At 36.5% G+C, this 23812-nt stretch overlaps 1 protein-coding gene across 1 annotated transcript in view; it reads left to right on the forward strand.

Moving 5' to 3' along the window:
* Positions 1-6489, forward strand: part of C1H14orf39 (chromosome 1 C14orf39 homolog) — a 42390-nt gene extending 35901 nt beyond the window's left edge. Inside the window, exons 18-19 of the mRNA XM_013354246.1 lie at positions 3156-3213; positions 6076-6489. Of these exons, the coding sequence (XP_013209700.1) occupies positions 3156-3213; positions 6076-6197 (180 nt within the window). The 3' untranslated portion in view covers positions 6198-6489. The remainder of the gene's footprint in view (positions 1-3155; positions 3214-6075) is intronic.
* The last annotated feature ends 17323 nt before the right edge of the window (positions 6490-23812 follow it).

Raw genomic sequence — 23812 nt, forward strand, 5'->3', positions numbered from 1 at the left:
TTTGGTTTTGTAACTAACATGTTACACATTTTCGGGGTAAAAATAACCTACACATTCTCACTTAATTCATAATGCTATTGTGTTACATTAGTGTTTTTAGTTATGTATGTATATGGTAACTCTTTCATTAATTAGATTTAAAAGACCTAAATAATTTTCAAGAATATTGCTGCTTTTCAGTGATGCAAATCACTATAAATTGTTTACTTCTGAATTTAGCAATAAAACCCAATAGTAACTCATGCTTTAAAAGTAAGAGTATACAATAAAATATAGAAGTTAAAATAAGACACGGAATCCTCTCAATATTTGGACATGTAGAGTGTATGAAGTTGAAAATAATTTAATTTCCTAATCTGTAAAATAGAAATAATGACAGTGACTGCCATAGAGTGTAAGACTATTAAATGAGTTTATATATAAAAGTATTTTCAAAAGTGCTACTTACTAATGCTATATAGTACAAATGTAAATTTTTGTTATTCTTGTTATTGTTCATTTAAATAATCATACCTAGCATTTTATGTGGCCTAAGTTTTGTTACAGTATATTAAATTGAAAGGCTTATAAATTTATTGATAGAAGATATGGTATTATACATTTTATATTATTTTAATGTGTTTAGCTTTTGTTACTTATACATTTACTTAATAAGCAAGTGATTTCTAAAAAGAACATCTAGACAAGAAAAAACAGACCATAAAAATTAAATTGCTTTAGCAGGAAGTTTTAAGTTTTGCTTAAAGAAAACTAAAACCACTGAATAATTGAAAACATAAAAACATGAGGTACTTACATGGGAAGAAAATATTATGAAAATCTGTTTATTTTTAATGCAATTTAAATGTAATATAGTTTTAATATAATTGAAAATCTGGATATTAGCTGGGCAGTGGTGGCACACACCTTTAATACAGGCACTTGGGAGGACAAGACAGGTGATTCTCTTTGAGTTTGAGGCCAGACTGGTCTACAAAGTGAATTCCAGGACATCCAGGGGTACACAGAGAAACCTTATCTCAAAAATAAAAACAAATCAAAAACAACAACAAAAAAAATCCTGGGGAACTGTGTATTTTTAATTTTTGTTTTGTTGTGGTGAGTTGGGAAAGGAGACCACTCAATTAATATATTTCTTAGTACAAACATCATGATGCATTATCAAAATGCCCAAAAGTAAAATTGGTAATAGAATGGAATTCTAAACAAGTATTTAACTCAAAAGAAGACAATAAAGAAGGAATTGAATAAGAAAGCATAAAGGCAGTGGTGGTGACTCAAGGCTTTCATTCCAGCACTGAGAAGCAGAGGCAGGGAGATGTCTGAATTTGAGGCCAGCCTAATCTGTAGAATGAGTTCACTCTGGAATGAGAAACCCTCTCTTGAAAAAAAGAAAAGGAGGACAGAGGGAGGGAGGAAGAAAAGAAGAAAGGAGAGAGACATATATTTCAATATAGAGCTGGTAATAGATTGAAAATTAATAGATGTGAATTAGATTTCATGAAAATTCTAAGTTTAAGAAGGCCACAGTAGCTATATGATTATTATTTGGAGTACCCTTCATTATAAAGACATTGCTAAAAATGAGAGATAATTGATAAAACTGAAAAGTTCAACTCATAAGGAAGATAGAACATTCACAATTATGGTTTCTGTCTAGCAACAGCTTTAAAACATGTAACAGAGAGAGCTATGTATTGAGCTTAGTGGAGTGTCTACCTAGCATTTGCAATATCTTGGGTTCAGTTCCAAGTTATAAAATTAATGAGTCAATTGAATAATTAATCAAATTTGCATACGAGGTAAATAGATTACCCAACTATGAAGGTTTTATACTCCCCTTTCTCAACAGATGTTAAAATTAGATAACATAATAAACACGTCCTGTAAAATCTAAATGATATAACCAGTCTCTCTGGTCTCATTGACTTTAATGAACACCATATCCAAAAGCTCTTTAAGTTTTCAGTCACTAATGGTATAATTACAAGATAGACTATGGTTTGGTTCATTAAATGAATCATGATAAATATAGAAGTATCGGAATCAGAGAATTGTGTATCCTCTGACCATAGTGTAATTAAATTGGAACTTAAGATATCTAGAAGAATTCTAAACAGTTAGGCTGTGGGGCAAAAAAATAGTCGTGAGAGAAACCAGAAAAGATTTTAAAATTACTTACTATGAAAATTCTGCATTTCAAAATTGTAGAGTAATGACACAGCCAGAGCAAAGATGGTAGTTATTTAATTTAGTTATAAGATAAATAATTACTAGAAAAAAAACTGTAATGATCTTTGATTTTCTTTTGAAAAGATATTAAAAAGAACAACAAAGAAAAGCAAATCAAAAGAGAATGAAGAAATAAAAAACACTAGAAGTCAACAAGCTGAAAAAATAAAACCAGAAAATTAGAAATTCCAAGTTAATTCTTTGAAAATGATTAACGAAACTGACCAACTTAGATTGTCAAAAAAGTCATTTACCTCTGTTAGAAATTAATAGTATCTAATTGATAAAGATATAAGGATTGATCAAATAATCAGTGGTATAGGCTAGAAAGTCCTGAAACAAAAGAATTTAGAATATGATAAAGGTGGGACCACTTGTTTTAAGAATAAATTAGGCATTTACACATTACACCAATAAAACTTAACAGATGAATTAAATTAAATTTTAAAAAATATTAACTATAAAATATTCAAAAGAAATATAGAGATGATTCTCTAGGGGTAAATATTTTTATATATTGCTATAATCAAGTTATCAGGCTTCATTTATTTGTTGCAATACTGGGAATCCAACCCTAGGCCTCAGGAATTCTATAGACAAACATTCTACCACTGAGTCACACCCTCCAGACCAGTCCTTGTTTTAATATAAGTAAATGACAAATTTATCCATCCAGTGCTGGAGATTGAACCAAAATCCTCATCAATGTTAAACAAGGATTCTACCACTGAGCTACATCCCAGGCCCAAAGACAAGAGGTTTTTTTTTTAAGTCTTGTACTGTGGTATGTAGAAAGTTAAAGTTACTGTCGTGTTTGTTCTAATTTTATATACTAAAAGTACAGACTCTAATGTTAAATATAAATGCTATATAAATTATACTTTAGATTTCACAAGTAATAGTTAATGGAAATTATTTTCCAGTTTAATGAACATTACTCTGCAGTAAACCTAAATCCTCCTTCATCACAACAAGAAATTGGTAAGTGATTTGAAGTTCTCTACATATAAAAACGCTTTAATTCTTCTTCATGGTACTTGGTTTATCTCCAGTTGACCTTTTAGGTCCTTAATTTATTTATTTAAAACTACTTACTTCTAGACAATGTTAACTAAGGAGATAGTGCTGCAATTTCATCACACAGAAAGCAGTCAGTCAGTGTTCTGTTCTTTCCTGTCCTCCTGCCCTTTGTCCCTCTTCCTTCTTCATTCTTTGAGCACTTCAGCAACTTCCACAACTTGTCAAACTTGTTTCCTCCTGTATTATTGAGAAGTTAGTATATCAAACTGGATATCAAACATGGGTATCTCACTTTTGTTATCATATTTAATACTTTTTAATAATTTACCATTAACTATTCCCATCTTTTTGGGAAAAAAATTATCTTCTCCTATCTCTCTGGTGCATATTTTTTATTGAAATACTTTCTTCATATATTATTTGATTAATCATCTTTGTATATGTGTGTATTTAACACACATACAAGCTGGATACAACTGTGTGTATCTAGTTATCAGGTACTACTTTTGGCTTTGATCAAAGAACAGTAGGCAAGAATCAAAATCTTCATAGGGCTTATGTTCTGTTGGGAGTGACAGAAGACAGACAAATAAATCAATGTATACTATATTAGTGCACTAAATAGTTTGTAGACTTGAAGTGGTAGTCAGATTCATATTATAATTTTTAATATATTTACTTTGTAGAAGGATGCAAAATAATAAATAACAAGCACATATAGTGTGTTTTGTCTCATTGAAAGCCCATCAGCTACCCAAGTAATAAGATTTCTTTTGCTACCTCATCCACATGGAACATGTCATGCTGCCATAAACAAGACACATGGTGCGTGCAGGTGATCTTGACCCACAAAAGTTACACTATTATTTTTCTGTCAGTCATTTATCCCATTCTAGTCATGAGGCTCAAGGCCTGTATGCTAATTCAAAACTTCTCTAATTCAGGTATATTTTTTCACAGCACAGTTGGCTGGCACAACATTCTACATTTGCCCTGATCCTGTATTTTCTAAGAAAATGGTATTAAGAGAAGTAAAACTCCTAAGTCATCCTTCCATGTGGGCCTAACTCAGCTGTGGCTTGAGTTAACCCTTATTATTGATCATACTACTAGGAAGGAAACTAAACCTGTAATGATAATTTGTTTGTGTTTTAACAAATAAAGCTTACCTGGAGATCAGAGTGCAGAGCTAGACATTAGAGACAAGGCTTACCTCTAGATCAGTTTCATCTTCTTTGTGCATAATGTTGACTCTGTCCTCTGCCATAGTTAAATTCTTAAGTGGCTCTCATTGACTGTCATTTATATATTGTCTTCCTATTTTTCTAATTTTTAAATTCAATATAACATTGAAGCTCTTTTTAAACACAAATTACTTTTGCTTTCATCAGACTGAAGAGTCATATGACATATGACTAAGCATATGTATGCCTAGACACTTTTTCCTGCTTTTTTTACAACCTCCAGCTTCCATCTTTAAAGACTACCTTCTCCTCCATAAAAGCTTTATTCCACCTTCTACCTTCCAACCCACCACAAAAAACAAAACAAAACAAAAAAACTCTCCTTTACTCTTCTGAACCTCTTCTTTTTAAAATCATGTTTATATTCTACATAATATCTTTAAGTATTTATTACATATAAAGTATCCTTTGGAACTTGGAAGGCAAGGACTTGTTTTATATTTACCTTTGAATTTCTCAGAGCACCTAAAATGCTGCCTTACACAGTGATAAACTTATTTATAGAATGCTTAGGAATTTTACAAAGACTTCATAGGAACTTCTTAAATTAAAAAGAAAATATAACTCATTTATGCAAAAAGAAATTCAAGGCTGTGTTTCTTTCTGAGCTTGTATATTCTTGTCTGTTAAATTCTTATGGTTATGAAATGAAGTTAGTAAAAAATAAAATAAAAAGGGAAGTGGAGGAACACAAATATCTGCTAATCTGTTCATCCTGAGTTCATTTGACATTGGTTGTTTTATGCCACTTATTTCAATTAAGCCGCTGTATTGCTGTAGATTTTAAATTATTTAGTAATAGTTGATATTGAAGATACTGAAAAATATTTTTGCTTTCTATTTTAAATGAGTAATGAATGAAAATTGACATAAAGCAAATGTACACATGAAGTTGATTTATAAATTTTCTTTCAAAACTGGAAAACTCTAAACAGATTTGTCAAAGGTTTTGGATGCTGCTATCAGCATATTTTATAATTACTCAATAAATAATAGCTGAAAAATATATTTTCCCCTTTTAGCTATCACTACTTATAATTGCTCCTTTCTACTGATTCTGTACATGTTTTTCAAAGTAACCTTATAAAGCAGTTTAAGTCATATTATATCTGTGCTCGAAAATATTTTAATGGTTTCCTGTTATCTAAGTCTACATTAGTGAGACATTCAGTAGTCTTTGCAAACTCATCTTCATTAATTCTTGTTTACTATATCTTTGTTATTGTTTTCAGTGTCCTTCTAAGTTGAATGGATTTATGTTACCCTATTGTTTCCTATGCACGGCTGTTTTGGGGCCTATGTACTATTCTCTTTGAGATGGCTTACCCTACTTCCTGCTATTTATACAAGTTCTTTACATACTTGAGTTCAGATTATTTGTAAGTAGGGCTTAAGTTAGAATGTACCTTTCCATAGTACCACAAACAATGCCTTATGTATATGAAGAATACATTTAAATATATGCTAAATATATAAGTGATTCAATGTTCATCTATTTATTGTGTGCAGTACTCTGTAGTCTAGTAGATTGTTTTATATAACATGAATACAATGATATTTTAATATTTATATTCTTTAGGAAACTTATTTGGGAAATCAGAAGGAGACGATACCTTCACGTTTTCTTTTCCCTCAAACTCTTCAACTCATACATTTGGAACTGGAAAAGATGACTTTAGTTTTCCATTTTCTTTTGAATAGAATCAAAAAATGAGGTTATTTAAGTATTGAATGTTTTATTTTTACTGTGGCATAAGCTAATCATTATTTAATTTGATTTTGACTTTGTAAACCCTTTCAGACGGTCCTTCTATCAATATTTTTCCATTAATTTTATATAATATTAAGTCCATTTCTCCCTGGAATTTGAGTTTTAGTTTGGTAATATTTTAGTTATTTTGATAGTAACAAGGATATTTTCAAATGTTCAGAAGACCTTTTAATGATAACTGTGCAGAATTCATACTTTAGCAATTAAAAGTCTTGGAATCACTGGGTTTTATTTATGCTTCATTATTGCAGGATACAAAATTCTGATAGTAATTTTCAAAAATTCATGTCAATGACAATAAAAGTTTATGTTATTTTATTTTAAATGCAACAACAGTAAAATTATACTTTTGCTAATTATGTTACTAAAATGTGAAAGAAAGACTAATATCTGAAAATTGTATTGCTCTATCTCTGCTTGGCTTTGGTTAAAGCTTTTTTGACTAATAAAAAATTTTTTGTTTTCCATCTTCAACAAGGAACATTTATATTAACATTTTTAGTTTTTATATTTTATATTTTGTTTCATGTTTGTAGTTTTTTGGTTTTGGGGGGTTTGAGACAGGGCTTTCATGTTTATATTTTATATTCCATATTTGTCAATTAGATATAGCTTGAATTAAGATATTTAAAATTTGGTGAAATTATATACTTTACTCAATATCTTTATGTGCTTTTTAGATTCAGTTATCAAGTAATAAAGAGTATGGCTCCGCATTTTAATGTGTAATTGCTGACAGATTTTTAAATCTTCAATTTTTCCCCTACATCTGATCAAACTTCAGAGAAAATCCTCTTGGTTTCTCTTTGCTGCCAACAGGAAGTTCAAAGCCTTTATTGGAACCCTCATCCTTAGTCATTGTTTAAAACTCAAATGATCTCTAAAGTCATTTCTGGAATTCCCTCCAGAAATCTGCTATATGAGCAGAAAATTATTTCTTAATGTATTTTGGGTTTGTGTGTAGAATCATCATTCTCAACATGCAAAACAAAATTTGAGTGAAGGTCTGTCTAGCTTCTTCAGAATATCCAAAACATTCACAGTTTATTGAATTAAGTCTTTCTAAAGACTTCAGGAGGCTGATTTAACTGATAGAATTTAAGAACATTTTAGGTTATATGTTTTAAAATATCTACTTATTTATTTTTTATGAATGTTTGCTGCCCTATGTGTCACTATGTGCACTATGTCTGGTGCCTGCAAAGATCAGAAGAGGGTGTCAAATTTCCCTGAGACTGGAGTTATAGATGGTTGTGAGCCACCATCTGGGTGCTGGGAATTGAACCCAGGTCCTCTGGAAAAGCAGCCAGTGCTCTTAACCTCTGTGCCTTTATCCAGACTATAAACTTTCTTAATATCTAAACCTTCAATAACTGATTAAAATATGAAAAGGAATTATAGTTTAAAATGTAGAGTTTTACAGTTATGTGACATTCTCTGAATAAATATGAAACTAAATGACATGAATGAAAATCTTTTTTTAAAAAAAGTACTTTTTAAAAGTTAGAGTTTTTCAAGACAAGATAATTGGTGTGTGTATGACTATGATCAAAATACACTAACTATATCCACCGATGAAAATGTCATAGTGAGATTCATTTGTATAATTCATATATACTTTAAAAATCCAGGGTTTTGGTTTTTGTATCAGATACCTTTTCTATGACATGACATAGATTTGATATGATAAAGATATTGACTGTATGAGAAAGAAAAAAAGAACTGGGATTGGGTTGTTTTAAAAGAGACTCAAAACTCGTCTTAGCCTTGAATCACAATTTAATAGTTTGTTTTTATTTTAATAATATGTACCATACTGGTATGGTTCAATTTATTTTAAGTCAATAAATGAAGCAAGACAAAAATGGTATTTTAAAAATATCTAAGTGCTCATGTCATCTTGAGAGCATACAAATAATTTAATTTTGAACTAAAAAACATGGTTGAAAAAGAAAATGCAGGAACAAAAAACTCTACAATGAAATAGTTATCTGTTGTTAGTTTTTTTTTCACTCTTTGGCTCTTTCGACTTTTTTTTGGGGGGGGGAGTTCTACTACGCAGCGTCCAAATAAATACATTTGGAGTCTTACTACTTTAAAAGCACAGCCTTAGCTTGTTTCTAGCCAGTTTTTCTTATCATAAATTATTCCATCTACCTTTTGCCTTTTATCTTACTTCTGTCTGTCTTACTTTCATTCTTGGTCCATGGCTGGCCGTGTTGCTGAGCCCTTCTTTTCTTGCCCCTCCATCCCTTGCTCTTTCTTCTTTTCCTCCCAGAGTTCTCCTCCTATTTATTCTCTCTGCCTGCCAGCCCTGCCTTGCTATTGGCCATTCAACTCTTTATTAGATCAAGCAGGTGTTTCAGGCAGGTAAATTAAAACAGCTCCACAGAGTTAAGCAAATGCAACACAAAAGGATGCAACACATCTTTGCATCATTAAACAAATGTTCCACAACATAAAAGAATGTAACACGTCTTCAAATAATATTCTACACAATTATCTTTTGTTTTCATAGACTATACTGATATATTGTAGAAGACACTGGTTTCTTTAAAAAAAAAATTAAGGCATGGACTGGAATGATTCATTGAAGAAGTGGGTTTTAATTAGGATTGTAAAGGTATGTAAATTATAAAATGTTCCAAAGTAAGTTGATGCCACTAAGCATACATATTAGTTAATTAGCTAATAAATTGAGCACTGGGGATTGTTGTTAGATCACTACTGATGGAGGCAACATGGAAATAATAGAAAGCAGACAGGCATCTCCAGTAGCTGAATGGCCTAAAGACTGTGTTCATGTAGTATCGGGGTTTGGGGTTGTACAGAAAGGGAAAAGTGATGGAAGATTCTATTTGCAGGTCACTTTCCCTCCAGTCTTGAAGTGGTAGATACCAGTGGGGATTGGTATGTTGATCTTCTTGTCAGAAGCTTACACAAGTCTTATCAGTCAACTTTTCTGTCTGGAATTTTTCATTCCATCTGAGGCCTTCATATCATCAACCCTTCAGGGATTGGGTCCAGAATCTTGCTCATGTAGTCTCTAAACTGTACCTACAGCTCTGAGTTGATGGCATCTGTACATAATGAGTATTTATAATGTAAATTTAAATGCATTAAAATTATTAATTTTAAATTAAATAATAAAATTAAAATTATTATGTATTTATAATGATACATAAATGAGTGTTCAGGTCATATGCCCATGCATGTGTGAACTCCAAGAGAGCAGGCCCCAGCCAGTGACCTCCAACAGAGCAGTCCCCAGCCAATGATCTCCACTGGAGCAGGCCTGAGCTAGTGATCCTCATCTCTCTCTACTGAATTGTCTTGGGACAGGGTCTGAACCTAGAGCTCTTGGCTAGTCTGGATGGATGGCCACTGAGCTCCCAGGATCCTCTTTGTCTTCTCCCTGAAATGTTAGAATTACAGGGCACATGCAGCCACACCTAGCTTTTTACATGGGGATTTGATCTTACATCTGTCCCCAAACTTGCATAGCAAATATTCTTAGCCTTGGGCCTGCTCTGGCAGAGATCACTAGCTCAGGCCTGCTCCAGTGGAGATCATTGGCTGGGGACTGCTCTGTTGGAGGTCACTGGCTGGGGCCTGCTCTCTTGGAGTTCACTGGCTCAGGCTTGCTCTGGCAGAGGTTGCTGGCTCAGGCCTGTTCCCACAGATGTCCCCGGCTTGGGCCCTGTCCCACAGAGGACTTTGGCTTGGGCCTGCTCCCTGGGCAGTTGCTCCCTTATACCTGCTCCTGCTGAGGTCACTGGCTCAGACCTGCTCCAGCAGAGGTTGCTGGCTCAGGCCTGGTCCCACAGAGGTCTCTGGCTTGGGCCTGCTCCCTGGGCAGTTGCTCCCTTGTACCTGCTCCTGTGAAGGTCACTCCCCTAGTCCCTTTTAGTCAGCTCCTCTTTCTACTTCCAATGCCTGGAATCCACAGATCTGTTTTTTGTTTATTTAGTTTTATCTTTTTCAGAATGCCATATAATAGAAATATAGAATACACATTCTTTGGAATCTGGCTCCTTTCACATAGCAAAATGCACTGCATAGTAATAGTTCATTTTTATTGCTAGATATAGTCCACTGTATGTTTATAACATAGCTTATCTGTCAGCCTGTTGATAGGAGAGAGGGGTCACTTTAACCACCTTTGTAATTTCTGATTATTATAAATAAAGCTCCTATAAATACCTTGTTCAGGATTTCTATTTATAGCTTAGTGTATGTGTGTGCTAGAAGCTGACCACCAACTGGGCAACATAGGAAGAGATACTTATCTCTAGAAGCTCATCAGCTGGGAAGCTTATAAACAGATACTTGTTTCTCATAGTTTTGGAAAGACCACATCCAACACATGGGGAGATTTGGTGTCTGATGGAGGTTGGCCCTCTAGTTATGTATGATTCATTTTAGCTATGCCATCACATGGTAGAGAAGGTCTGTCTAATCTGATGAGAACCCGCATTCCCAATCACCTCTAGGGTTGTATATGGAAGTTACAGGGATGTAAGCCTTCTGAGCAATGAGTGTTTATTTCACATCCTTAAGTGCCCAGGGGTGTCCTCTAAAGTGATCGTATCATGTGTTCCTGCCAGCACTGTGTGAGCATTCCAGCCTTGACAGCACCTAGTATTATCAGTTTTAAATTGTTTTCGATGCCGTTTGACCAGATGTGGTGATGCATGTAGTGCTTGAAAGCCAAAGCAGCAAGGTCACATGCTCCAGGCCAGCCTGGGTTGCATTGAGCTCAAGACGCAGTTTTCCGAGACTTTTTATTTTGAATGACTTTGAATTTTCTTTTTCTGTATCAATCCAATCCCCCTCTTTAAAATTCTTTTATTATAAGTGATGACAAGTTGCTATCTATGCAGTCCTACTGTCCTGTAACTTGCTATGTGAACCGGACTGGTCTTGAACTCACAGAGGTCCACCTGCCTCTAACTTCCAAGCCCAACTGACATTGATTTTTTTTTCTTTACAAGTTTGTTATTGTTACCCCATGAAAATTTAGATTCTGATTTAATTGGTTTTATCTATTTTCTGTTTTTAATTCCATAAATTTATACTCCTCATTTCCTACCTTCTCTTTCTTTGTTTTAGGTTTATTTTTCTCTCTTGCTTTAGTTTCTTATAATTTTTGTTTTGAAAGAGGGTCTCACTAGACAATCTTGGCCGACTTAGAACTTATTATGGAGACCAGGCTCTCCTGGAACTGCCAGAGATCTGTCTGTCTTAAAATTTTTACAGATCTGTCTGTCTTAAAATTTTTACAGGAAGCTAGTTGTTTGAGAGCATTCTCTAATTCTAATAATTGAATTGTTGATGTATTCTCTACTACATTGTGCTGTAGATTTTCTTCTTGGTACGACTTTAGCTATACCTATCTCTCTCTCTCTCTCTTTCTCTCTCTCTCTCTCTCTCTCTATTTAATTACTACTTTACCAAATTTTTGTATTCTTATTTTCATATAAAAGTATGTTTAAGGGCTAGAGAGATGACTTAGTAGCTCAGAGCACTGACTGCTCTTCCAGAGGATCTAGGCTCCATTTCCAGCACCATGTAGCAGTTCATCAACAATTATTCAATTATTCAAATTAGAGAATGCTCTCAAACAATTAGCTTCCTTTAAATTTAGGCAGGAATTTGAAATGCTTACACTGAAGTTTGTTTACTTAAATTGGATGAACTCTCTTTGGAGTCCCCAAACCATATGGCCACTAACGATTCTGAGACCACTTTGCTTAGTAGTTGAGCATTTGATTCAGTAATTCACTATTTAATTGAATTTTTCCTCAGTATCCTACTAGGTTTCAAGCAGTGTAAACTATATTGACTTTAAAGCTTGGGAATAAGATCTGTTTGTATATAGTAGCATCAGTGCACTTTGGTCGACTCAGGAAATGAGATATAAATGCTCTTGGCGGAATAGCGTGGAATGCTAAAAGCAGTGAGCCTTCACTACCCTGTCCACTCAGGGTTGCTAATCCTTTCGATGGCTGGAAATATAAAGATTGTTTATTTTAATTCACTTCAGTTGAATAGGTATTAAGATTTCAGGTGCTAAAAGTATGATTGTATATACATGTGAACATATGTGCATGTGCATATGGAAGCCCGAGGAGAATCTCAGAACCTCAGGTGTTGTTCTCCAGGTTGGTTCACACACACATCCTTTCCTTCATTCTTTTTTAGGCAGGGACTCTTGCTACCCTGGAGTTGACCAAGGAGGCCAGGCTTGCTGGCCACTGAGCCTTGCTGCAGCTCTCCAGTGCTGGCATTGCACATGCACAGGAGCATTGTCATACGTGTTCGTCCCTGCTGGCATTGCACATGCACACCTCCATGCCCAGTCACTTTTATTATTGACTTTTATTATTCCCAAGTCCAACTAGTTTTTAAACAGTCTCTCTATGTATTCTGAGGTGCCTCGAACTTGTAATCCTTCTGCCTCTGCTTCCTGAGGGCTTTCAGGCATGTGCCACCACTCGCTGTAAACTGTCTGACCTTTAGAGGGAATGAATGAACGACTGATGTATAACTGAAAGGCAGTAAAGCTGACATGCTTTCCCTTTGAGTTTCAGTTGTCGCCATGTGACCTGCCTCAGAGGCTCAGCAGCTCATTTAGAAAGCCTTCTGTCGCCTCCCTTTGCATTTTGCTCTTGATTTCTCCAGAGCTGACACGAGTCACATGTAATCAAATCTGTATTCCTGGTGGACAAGCCTTGTCCTAATAGCCTCTGACTCACAGCCACGTGGTCTGCAGCTCAACAGTTCCTTCTCGAACATTATCTTTTTGTAAGGCATGCTTAATGTTCTCATAGAACCGTTGCACTCTATTATCTAAAACAATTAAAAGGCATACATGCTTATGCATAACTCACTCTCAACCATGTCTGTACCCACATATGTAGGAAGATCAAAATGAAAAGTGTTGACAATAAATTACTCTATGTGATCATGCTATACTGTGTTTATTTTATGTAATCATTCATACTTGGCAAACACTGTGCCACTACTTTTTATTTTGTGTTTAATTTTAAAATATAGATTCAACATTAGTGTTCTTATACTACATTTCTAATGTTATTATGATTGCATTAAAGAATGTTTTCAATAGACAATACAATTACTTAAACAAAACTTTAGCCCCTTCCAACAATGTTTTATTGTAGTAAAAATATTTTTTTACTACATACACATAGTAAATACACATAGTAAAATTACTATCCTAATCACTTTAGTCCCCTCTTATCCGTGGGTTTCATTTTTTATGTTTTCAGTTAACTGCAGTCAACCATAGCTGAAATATTAAGTGTAAATTCCACAAATAAACAGTCAGTGAGTCTTAAATGACAGTGTCCTGCTCTGAGCATCTTGGAGTGTCATTATCACTTGGTTCCACCTCACGAGGGATGAATCATTCATCTCCAGCATGTCCACTCTAGGCTCACTGTCTTAGCTCCTTCATCTCCTTAGGGAGAGAGTACTGGCAGCCACTTAGTTTTATAATACATAGTTACAATTCTTCCATTTCGTTACTGCTACTGTTAATCTCTTTATGTGCCTACTTTATGAATTAGTTATATCTTGATGTATGTGCAGGGGGAAAATGAGTTTCAGGCATATATCCAGGGTTCTTGGAAAATATTTCCCAGGAATATTTCCATCTGAGCTAAAGTCCTTTGTGGTACTGTATGACCTTCTCTTTACACTACAGCTGAAGTTCTACCCCCATGAAACAACGCTCCATTATCTTTCTCAAGCCTCTGGCCAGTAGCAGTTCCATTTTCTGTCTCTGTAAATTTTGTCTACTTTAAGTTCCTTTGTAAGTGGAATGCAATTTTTGTCTTTTTGGGACTAGAAAGGTTATTTCACTTAGCTTAATGTCCTTGAGGAAATTTGCCACAATTTACTCCCATTTGAGCCCCAAATAATACTTCTATGTGTACGCATCACCTTTTGTGGGTGATTGATTCCTTTGCTGGTGGAGTTTCCTACCTCTTGGCTCTTATGACTCAGCCACTTGAGTCTTGTAGCAAATTTTGAAATCAGGTTGTGGGAATCTTCGCACTTTGTTCTCTTTCAAGATTGTTTTGACTCTCTCCACTCGAGTGCATTTTGGAATTCTATGCTATGTTTTTCTATCTATGTACAAAATTCCCACTGAGACTTCATAGGGGTCCACTGGGTCTGTACATCGCTTTGGATAGTATTGGCATCTTAGTGTTCAGCCTTTCGGTTCACAGAGTGGAATTGGTTCCATCTCCTTATGTCTTCTTTGATTTCTTTCAGCAACGTTTTGCAGTTTCCAGTATACACATCTGTGGACCCTTTTAGATTGGGTTTATCCTTAAGCATTTTCTTTTTTGTTGCTATTAGAAGTGAAATTATCTTTGTAGTTGCCTTTGGGAATGTTCCTTGGCAATATAGGGGAATACAGCTGACCTTTGCTTCTTGTCTGTTACTCGACTTCACTGGGTTCATTTAAGAGCCCTTAGTGGATGTGTGCATATGTGTGTACATGTGTGCTGTGCAAACACACTCATGCACACATGCTCTTGTTTAAGGCGTTCTACCTACAAGAGTGTATCGTATATAAACTGAGATAATCTTATCTTTCTTTCAATTTGGATGCCTTTATTTATTATTTTGCTTTTACTGGCACTTCTGGCACTGTCTGTAATAGAAGTGGTGAAAACAGACATTTCTACTTTGTATTTGGCCTAGGAGGAAATGCTGCCAGTTTGTCACTGTTAAGTGTGGTGTTCCTAGTGGGCTTTTCATGGTACCTTGTAGTATGTTGAAGTTGATTCTATTCCTAGTTTGTTCAGTCTCTTTCAATCATGAAGGAGTGTTAAAATTTATCAAATACTTTTTCACATGAATTAAGAGGATCTTGTAGTTTTTGTGCTTCATTCTGTTAATGTGAAATGCTCTGTTGATTGATTTTTTTTTAATCATATGTTGAATCATCTTTGTATTCTAGGAACAAATCCCACTTGGTCATGGTATAGTCTATTTTAATATATTGTTTTGGTTTGATAGTAATTTGTTACTGTTTTTACATTAATGCTTATAGCAGATATTGGTCAATAGGTTTGGTTTTTTTGTTTTTTGGGGGGGTCTGGCTTTGGTGTCTAGGTAAGGGGTTATTCTCTTTCATTGCTTGATCAAATTTGAAAAAATATTTGGTTCCTCTTTCTTTAAATGTTCCATATAATTCAGCAGTGAGGCCGGTAAGCCTAGGACTGTAATTTGTTGGGAAACTGACTGCCGATTCATTCTTCTTACCATTTCCAGTTGGTTCAGATTGTCCATCTCTTTATCATTTAATGCCCATTAGTTCTATGCTTCTAGGAGTTGTACAATTCTTTTAGGTTATGCAATTTGTTAGCATAAAATTGTTTATAACACAGCTTCATGATCCTTTGATTGTCTTATAATCATTTTATTGTATTATAATCAGTCCTCTAATGTTTAACAGCAAAACCTCATTTTCATTTTGGATCTTAGCCATGGAGCCCTCTCTCTTTTTTTTCCTCAGTATACATAGCTAAATGTCAATTTGAACTTCCTTTCGGTATAATTTACTCTTGCCTATTGCCTATCTTTTTCCTACTTCATGTGCTCCCACTCCAATCTTTATTATTTCCTTCCTTAGGCTAGCTTTGGGTTTTTTAATAGCTTCTTTTTCTAGTATCTTACATATACAATCAAGGTGACATTTTTCATTATTTCGTGTGTATGGATGTTTTAACTGCATAGATGTCTGTGCATCATATCTCTGTCTGGTCCTTTAGCAGTCAGAAGATGGTGTATGATCCTCTGGGCCTGGAATTACAGACAGTTGTGAAGCTGCCATATGGATGCTGGTAGCTGAGCTCTGGTCCTCTAGTAGAGTAGCTCTTAGCCACTGAGTTATCTCTCCAGCCCTCATCTTTCTTAGTGTAAGCACTTGTAGTTATCTTTTCTTGCTTTTGCACTGTCTTCTCTGGTCCCTAACTTTTGCTGTGGTGTTTTTATTTTCATTTTCTATAGGTATTTTAAATTTGTATTGGTGGTTTATTTTTTCATCCATTTTTAAAGAGTACTTAACTTTTCTAGGAATTGATTTCTATTTTTATCTACTAGTAAGAGAAAAAAAACTTTGGATGATATCTGTATTTTCAAGGCTTCATTTGTGGGTTAAAATCTGCTTTATTCTGAAAAGTATCCCATGTATACTTGAAAAAGACTATATATACTGTTTTAACTAGATAGAACATTTGTATATGTCTGTGAGTTTATTGTGTTAAACCCTCCATGTATTTGTGTATGAGAGTGCATGTATGTTTGTGTGTGTGCAGTTCCAAATGGATAAACAGGTGCACGTTCATTTGCATGCATGTGGAGCCCAGAGGTTAACCTCATGAGCCGTGCACCTTTGTTTGTTGTAGTTTTATTTTTTATAAGACAATATCTTTCCCTGGGACCTGGAGCTCAACAATGAAGGCTAAGTTGGCTGTCTAGCGAGCCCCAGCACTTGTCCCCCAGCACTGGGATTGGAAGTCCAGCCTCCATGCCTGGCTCTTTATGTGCTGATGGGGCTTGAGCACAGGTCCTCACTTTCACGTGGCCAGCACTTCCCCACTGAACCTTCTCTTTGTCTATGTACTGGCTGGTTTTGCATGTCAACTAGACACAAGTTAGAGTCATCAGAGGAAGGAGCCTCAGTAGTTGAGGAAATGCCCTTGTGAGATCCAGCTGTAAGGCATTTTCTCATTTAGTGATCAACAGGGGAGGATCCAGTCCATGCTAGGTAATACCATCCCTGGGCTGTTGGTTCTGGGTTCTATAAAAAGGTGGGTTGATCAAGCCATGGGAAGCAAGCCAGTAAGCAGCTTATCTCCATGACCTCTGCATCAGTTCCTGCTGCTGGGGTCCTGCCCTGTTTGAGTTGCTGTTCTGACTTCCTTCAGTGATGAACAGCAATGTGAAAGTGTAAACCAAATAAACCCTTTCCTCCCCAACCTGCCTTTTGGTCGTGGTGTTTCGTCACAGCAATAGAAACCCGAACTGAGACAGCCCCTTAGTCCTCTGTTTCTTTAGTCATCGTTTGGTTTTGTTGTTTTATTTATCACTAAGTGTGTCGTGCCGCAGCCTTTCATTATTATAAAATTCTGTCATTTCTCCTTTGGTTCTGTCCAGTTTGTCCCGCGTATTTTGAGGAGTAGTATGGAAATGTTTACAATTACTCTGTCTTTATGCTGTATTGAACTTTTTACTGATATGTGTGTGTGTGTGTGTGTGTGTGTTTATTCCAATGTTTTATGTAAAATAGATTTTGTTCAATATTACCTAGGCCACTTCTGCTGTCTTTGGTTTTCTGTGTGGAATATCTGTTTCTATCTTTTAGATCTAACTTGAATCTCTTCTAACAGTGTGTAGGTGAATCATATTTTAAAAATCTCTTTGCCGGCCAGTGATGGCACATGCCTTCAATTTCAGTACTCAGGAGGCAGAGACAGAGGCAGACAGATCTCTGTGATTTTGAGACCAGCCTGGTCTACAAAGTGAATTCCAGAACAGACAGAGCGGTTTCACAGAGAAACCCAGTCTTGAAAAACAAAACAAAAATATCTTCCAATCTCTGTCTTTGGGTTAGAAAGTTCAAAGTGGTGAGCAACAAGGAGGGACTTGTGTCATTTTGTTGTGTGTCTCCTCTGTGCCCTATGGTTCTTGTCCTTCCTTTCCTGGTTTCTGTGCTCTTCAGGGTCTAGCTGATAACTTGCAGTGAAACTTTTCCATTCCCTTTTAATGGGTGAATGAGCGAGTGTATAGCTGCTTTCTTTAGGACTTCACATTTGAATACAAAGGCCTAACATCCGAATTTAACTTTTACCAGCTTGATTCAGCCATCTGTAAACTTAGCTCTGTCTTTAACAACTCCATCTCTTCCCTTTTCAGCTGATGTCACAAAATGGTGTGTTTATATATCGTGTGCCTCAAAATGCACACTAGTAATACTTTGAAAAGTATTAAGTCTTTTAGATGACATAGAAAGCAAAGGTAGAGCTACAAACCACTTACAGGAGCATTAGCTTTTAAGCCAATGTTTGTTTTTTATAAAATGTATTAGTCTCAGTGTTGAAAACAAAAAGCACCACGGCAGCCACTCTGACAATAATAGTAGCTTTTGTAAGTTTCCATGTATTCCTTTTGCTGAGGTGGCTTCTCTGCATATAACTTCAAGTTGCTGTCTAGTGTCCTGCTACACCATACCCCCAGGACTCCCTGGAGCTCAGAACAGTCCCTTCGGCTTTTGTTTGCCTGGGAACATTTAAATCTCTCACTTATTCTTAAGGGAAAATTTCACTGCTTATAAGCTTTTTGGTTAACAGGTATTTTTTTTTTTTTACAGTTCTTTGACTAGATTTACACTTGCCTGTAGGAAGCTGATATTTCAGATGAGAACCTGCCAATGTCTTTACTTGGGACTCTTATATGCAAGGAGCTCCCCCTGCTCTCGAGCTGCTTCTTGACTTTTGTGTGTCTTGGTATGGATGTATTTGGGTTTATCCCAAAATCTCTTTAGTTTCATGTCTTTTATTATTTGGGGACTTTTTCAGTTGTTCCATTCAAACAATCCGTCTTGTCTGTCTCTTCAGGCCTACCGTACACGTGCTGCTCTGTTGACATGGCTTGAACTTTCCAATCCAGGCCTTCCATGGGTTTCGGAATTCTCTCTGTGCTCTCTATGGGTTCCGTTTGTTTGTTTTGCCTTTATTGCTTATGTTGCTCAAGGAGGCCTTGAGTTCCTGAGCTCAAGAGATCCTCCAGTCTTAACCTCCAGAGCATCTGACTGCATAAGCACCGTCCGCTAGGCTTGTGCTCTCACATCTTAAAGCTTACTGACTCTCCTGCCTGCGCAGCCTTGCTGTGGAATCCTGATGGTGGAATTTGAATTCCAATGTTTATACTCTCGTATTCCAGAATTTCCTTTTTTAAAATAGGCTTTCCTGTCTCTTTACTACAAACACTGCCATTTGTCAACACATGGTCTCCATGACTTTCTCTAATGCTTTGAGAAACTTGAAACCAGATGTTTCAGAGCCTTTGTCATTAGATGAGCCACCAAATATTTTCATCCACTTCACCTTTCTATCTTCTCAGTCGGTCAGTAACCTGTTTCTTTGTGCCTCTTGTGGGGTTGGTTTTTGTTGTTGTTAAAAACTAGATACAGAGCCCAGCAATGATGGTGCATGCCTTTAATCCCAGCATTGGAGGGTGGCGGTGGGACAGAGGCAGGTGGATCTCTGAGTTTTAGGTCAGCCTGGTCTACAAAGCAAGTTCCAGGACAGTCAGGACTGTTACACAGGAAAACCCTATCTTGAAAAAAAAAAAAACATAAAAACATGAACCCAATACTGTAATTCTGTAAATTGGAATTTCTTCATTTCTCAGGGTTGGTTTAGCTGGTAGTGAGGTGTTACTATTGTTTCTTTGTCTTCCTTCCTTCCTTCCTTCCTTCCTTCCTTCCTTCCTTCCTTCCTTCCTTCCGTCTCTCTTCTTTTTTTTTTTTAAAGTTATTCTAGTCTGCCTGTTACAAAAATGAACTTGAGACATGAACTTGAGACTTGTAGTCCTCTCAGGACGTTCCTGAGCCTGTGCCTTTCTTAGGACATGCATGGTCACAGTCTAATATCCCTTGCACATGCTTTCTCTGAATGTCCTAGACTTTAACTTCTGGCTCTCAAAGGGGAAAAGAGAAAAAATGATAGTCCTATCCAGTTTTGCTTTGTTGCAGTCGGCAGAGACACTTGATATGATATCAGATTTCTTCAATGTTGCGACTTCCTTTGTGACTGACCATTGAGAAAGTCTGCTGACTCTTGAGAGGTGTGCGCTGTTAACATGGGGCTGAATGTTCTATTTGTGTCCACCAGGTCCACTTAGGCCATCACCTTCAAGCCCTCTGTTTTCCTATTGATCTCATTGCTGGGTGTTCTATTTATTATTGAATATAGAACAATTGTTTCCTTAACTACCATATTTGCCATAAATTTCTCCCCTTGGGTATGTCAGTGTTTGCTCTGCATGTTAAAGTACTCACTATTGGACACATATTTTGTTATAATCACTCTGTCTATCAAGTGTATTGACTTATAATATTTGTTTTATTATTATGTGTATGAGTGTTTTGCCTGCATGTATACATGTCTATCAAATGCCATCGAAGGTCAGGAGAAGTTGTCAGATCCTCTGAAGTTGGAGTTACATGGTTGAGCCTCCTTGAAAATGCTGGGAAATCAGTTTGGGTTCTCTGAGTGACAAGTGACCTTAGTTCCAGAGCCAGCTCTCCAGGCATGTACTGACTTTTATTGGTATATTAAAGTCTGATTTTTCTGATGGTGGCATTGCTGCCTCTGCTCTCCTGTGGTTCTGATATGCATGGACTATTCTTTTTTATAATTTTGCTTTTAATCTGTCTATTTCAGGTAAGTCTTTTTACACAGCATATAATTAGTCATATTGTCAAAGTTCATTTGACCAATTTCTATCTTTTAACCTGGTCATTTAATTCATTTATATTTAAAGTAATTATCAATAGGAAAATAGTAACCATTGCTAGTGTGTGTTTGTTAGTCTAATAGTTCTTTTCTGTCTTTCCTTTTCTTCCCTCTCTATTTTGTTGATTTCTTTTATTGGCATCTTTTTATTTTGGTCTTTTCCCCTGTGTTTAAGTTACTTACCTTATTAATTGCCTTAAAACATAAGTAGAATATCTATAGCTTTACTTATGTATTTTAATCAAATAACAGTTTGAACACAAAAACCTTACCGTTAGACACAAAGGCTTTGAATTTTAGCTCTTCTCTGCATTGCTGCAGTCTGAACCTAATCATGCCATGCATCTTTAAACATGCTTACAGTAGTTTTTACTACTTTTTAAAAAGTTCCCATTCAAGAATTGCAGTTCTCGCCCCGCTACAATTACAGCATTACAGTGCTGTGCCCATGATGTTTGTACAGCCATGAGTTTAATGCCTTCTGTTGCTATTATTTTCCCCTGCCGTATCCTTTTTTTTCCCACTGAAGTGTTCACTTGAGACCCTCTTGTCTGAGAGTTGATGAATTCCTCCAGCTTCTGTTTTTCTGGGAAAGCTTTTTATTTCTTCCTTATTTTTAGATGGGTTTTCAAAGTGTCTTAGTGAGTTTCTATTGCTAGGTAAAATACCCTGAACAGGGCTGGAGAAACACTGGGCAGTTAAGAATACTTGTTACTCTTGCAGAGGACAGGGTTTAGTTCCCAGCACCCACATGTCTCACAGCTGTCTAGAATTCCAGCTCCAGGGATCCCACACCCTCCCCTGACCTCTGTGTTTAAGAGTGCTTGGCCTGAGGTTGCTGTTTACTTTCCTTTCTTTTCAGTTTGCAGAGCCCTCTTTAGCACTCCTTATAGATCCACTCTAGTGGATGAACACTCCCTCGGCTTTTGTTTGCCTGCAAAGTCTGTGTTTCCCTTTATTTAAAAAAAATAATGGACTGGAAAGATGGGCCAGGGGCTAATGGTGCATATTGCTCTTTCAGAGGACCCAAGCTCCGGTTCCAGCACCCATGTTGGGTAGCTCACACCTATCTGTTCTTCCGGCTCTTGGGGGATCCAGTGCATCTGGCTTCCTTAGGCATCGGCACATGCCCACACACGGACACATAATCAAAAAAGAATAAAAGTAAATCTTAAAAAAAAAAAGAGATTAGCCATGATGGTATAAAATTTTATCCCAGAACCAAGAAGGCAGGGGCAGGTGGACCTCTGTGAGTTCAAGGTCTTCCTGATCTACATGATTTCCAAGTCAGGCCTGCATAGAGAGACCCTGTCTCAAAAATAAATAAATAAATAAGTAAGTAAGTAAATAAATAAATAAATAAATAAATAAATAAGTAAGTAAGTAAATAAATAAATAAATAAGTATTTTTGTGGTGCTGGGAATCAAGCTCAGTGCCTCATACATGTTAGGCAAGTATTTATGTCTTGGCTTCTTTGTTATACCTCTGATCTGCCAGGCAAGACAGAAAACCATCCCTTTATCAGTAACCAGACATTAGAACGCTGGATACTTACAGACTGTCTGTTCTGAAGGCAGACCCCAAAGATGGGGTCCCCAAAGGGACCTGGACAGAGTGGGTTAGCCCAACTCTGGTTTTCCTGCCTCTTTCACTGGAGTCTCTTTCTACATTGGCTTGGGTTCAGTACCTTCTCAAGGTGTCTCTAGAGCACTCCCTGAGATATTCTCAGTCACCAGCTGTTGCTGTCACTGTCACTCCCAGACCTGTTTCTCTTGAAGATTTGAGCATATAAGAGGTATTTTAAGTCTATTGGTCTTTCTAAATGTACGTAGGTTGAGGGCCAACGAGATGGTTCAGTGGATAAAAGCACTTGCTGCCAAGACTGAGGTCCGAGTTCAATGCCCGGAACCCACATGGTGGGGAAGAATCAACTAGAGGTTTTCCTCTGACAGGCTGTGACATGTGCACGGCTACATATCAGTGAATAAATGCTTAGTTTGTATATATGAACATACGTATGTGTCCTAGTTAGGATTCCATGCTGTGATGAAACACCATGACCAAAAGCAACTTGGGGAGAAAAGGGTTTATTTCAACTTAGAGTTTCCATGTAACACTCCATCACTGAGAGAAGCCAGGGCAGGAACTGATGCAGAGGGCATAGAGAAATACTACTTACTGGCTTCTTCCATCATGCCTTGCTCGACGTGCTTCCTTATAGAGTCCTGTACCACTAACCCAGGGTTCTCACCACCCACAGTGGGCAGGACCCTCCCATGTCAATTACTAGTTAAGAAAATTTTCTACAGGTTTGCCTCCGGTCTTCTGGAACATTTGCTCCATGGAGAGTCCCTCTTCCCAAGTGACTCTGGCTTGTGCCAAGCTGACATAAACTAGTTAAGACCGTAGATACTGAGCATACTGCATGTTCCAAACTTATCGCGAGCTTAAAAGCTTCAGTAACAAACGGGTTCAAAAGCCTACATGCTCCTAGGCAACTTCTTTAGCTTCTCTGTCCTTCAGATTCTGCTGAGAATCCATGTACATTATAAGTTAGTTAACATATATGGAACTCTTAGAACAATACCTGATGTGTGGTAAGCAAATGTGTGTCAAGTCTAGAGCTACTGGCAGTTACCCCGCTCTCTGATGATCAGGCACTCAGAACATCCAGCAGAATCGACTAGGGAATTCCTTTAAGGCAGCCAACTGTAGTTCTCAATAGTAAATCCAGGGCAGAGCAGAGTGTCCCCTTGGATGAGGTTTTCAAATAAAATAACAATAACAGAAGAATGGTAATATAAAGTCAGGGACCCACACACACATGGACTACCATCTCATAGACATACATAAGTTTTTTAGAAGAAAAATTCAGTGGTTTGGGTTGTATTATTGAAGAATTTCAGGTAATCTTAAAATTATATTTTCTACATTTTGTGTTTGTGGTAGAATTCAGCTTTTTAAAGTTTGTACATGGGTTTTA

Source organism: Microtus ochrogaster, chromosome 1, assembly GCF_000317375.1.
Source record: "Microtus ochrogaster isolate Prairie Vole_2 chromosome 1, MicOch1.0, whole genome shotgun sequence".
Classification (NCBI taxonomy): domain Eukaryota; kingdom Metazoa; phylum Chordata; class Mammalia; order Rodentia; family Cricetidae; genus Microtus; species Microtus ochrogaster.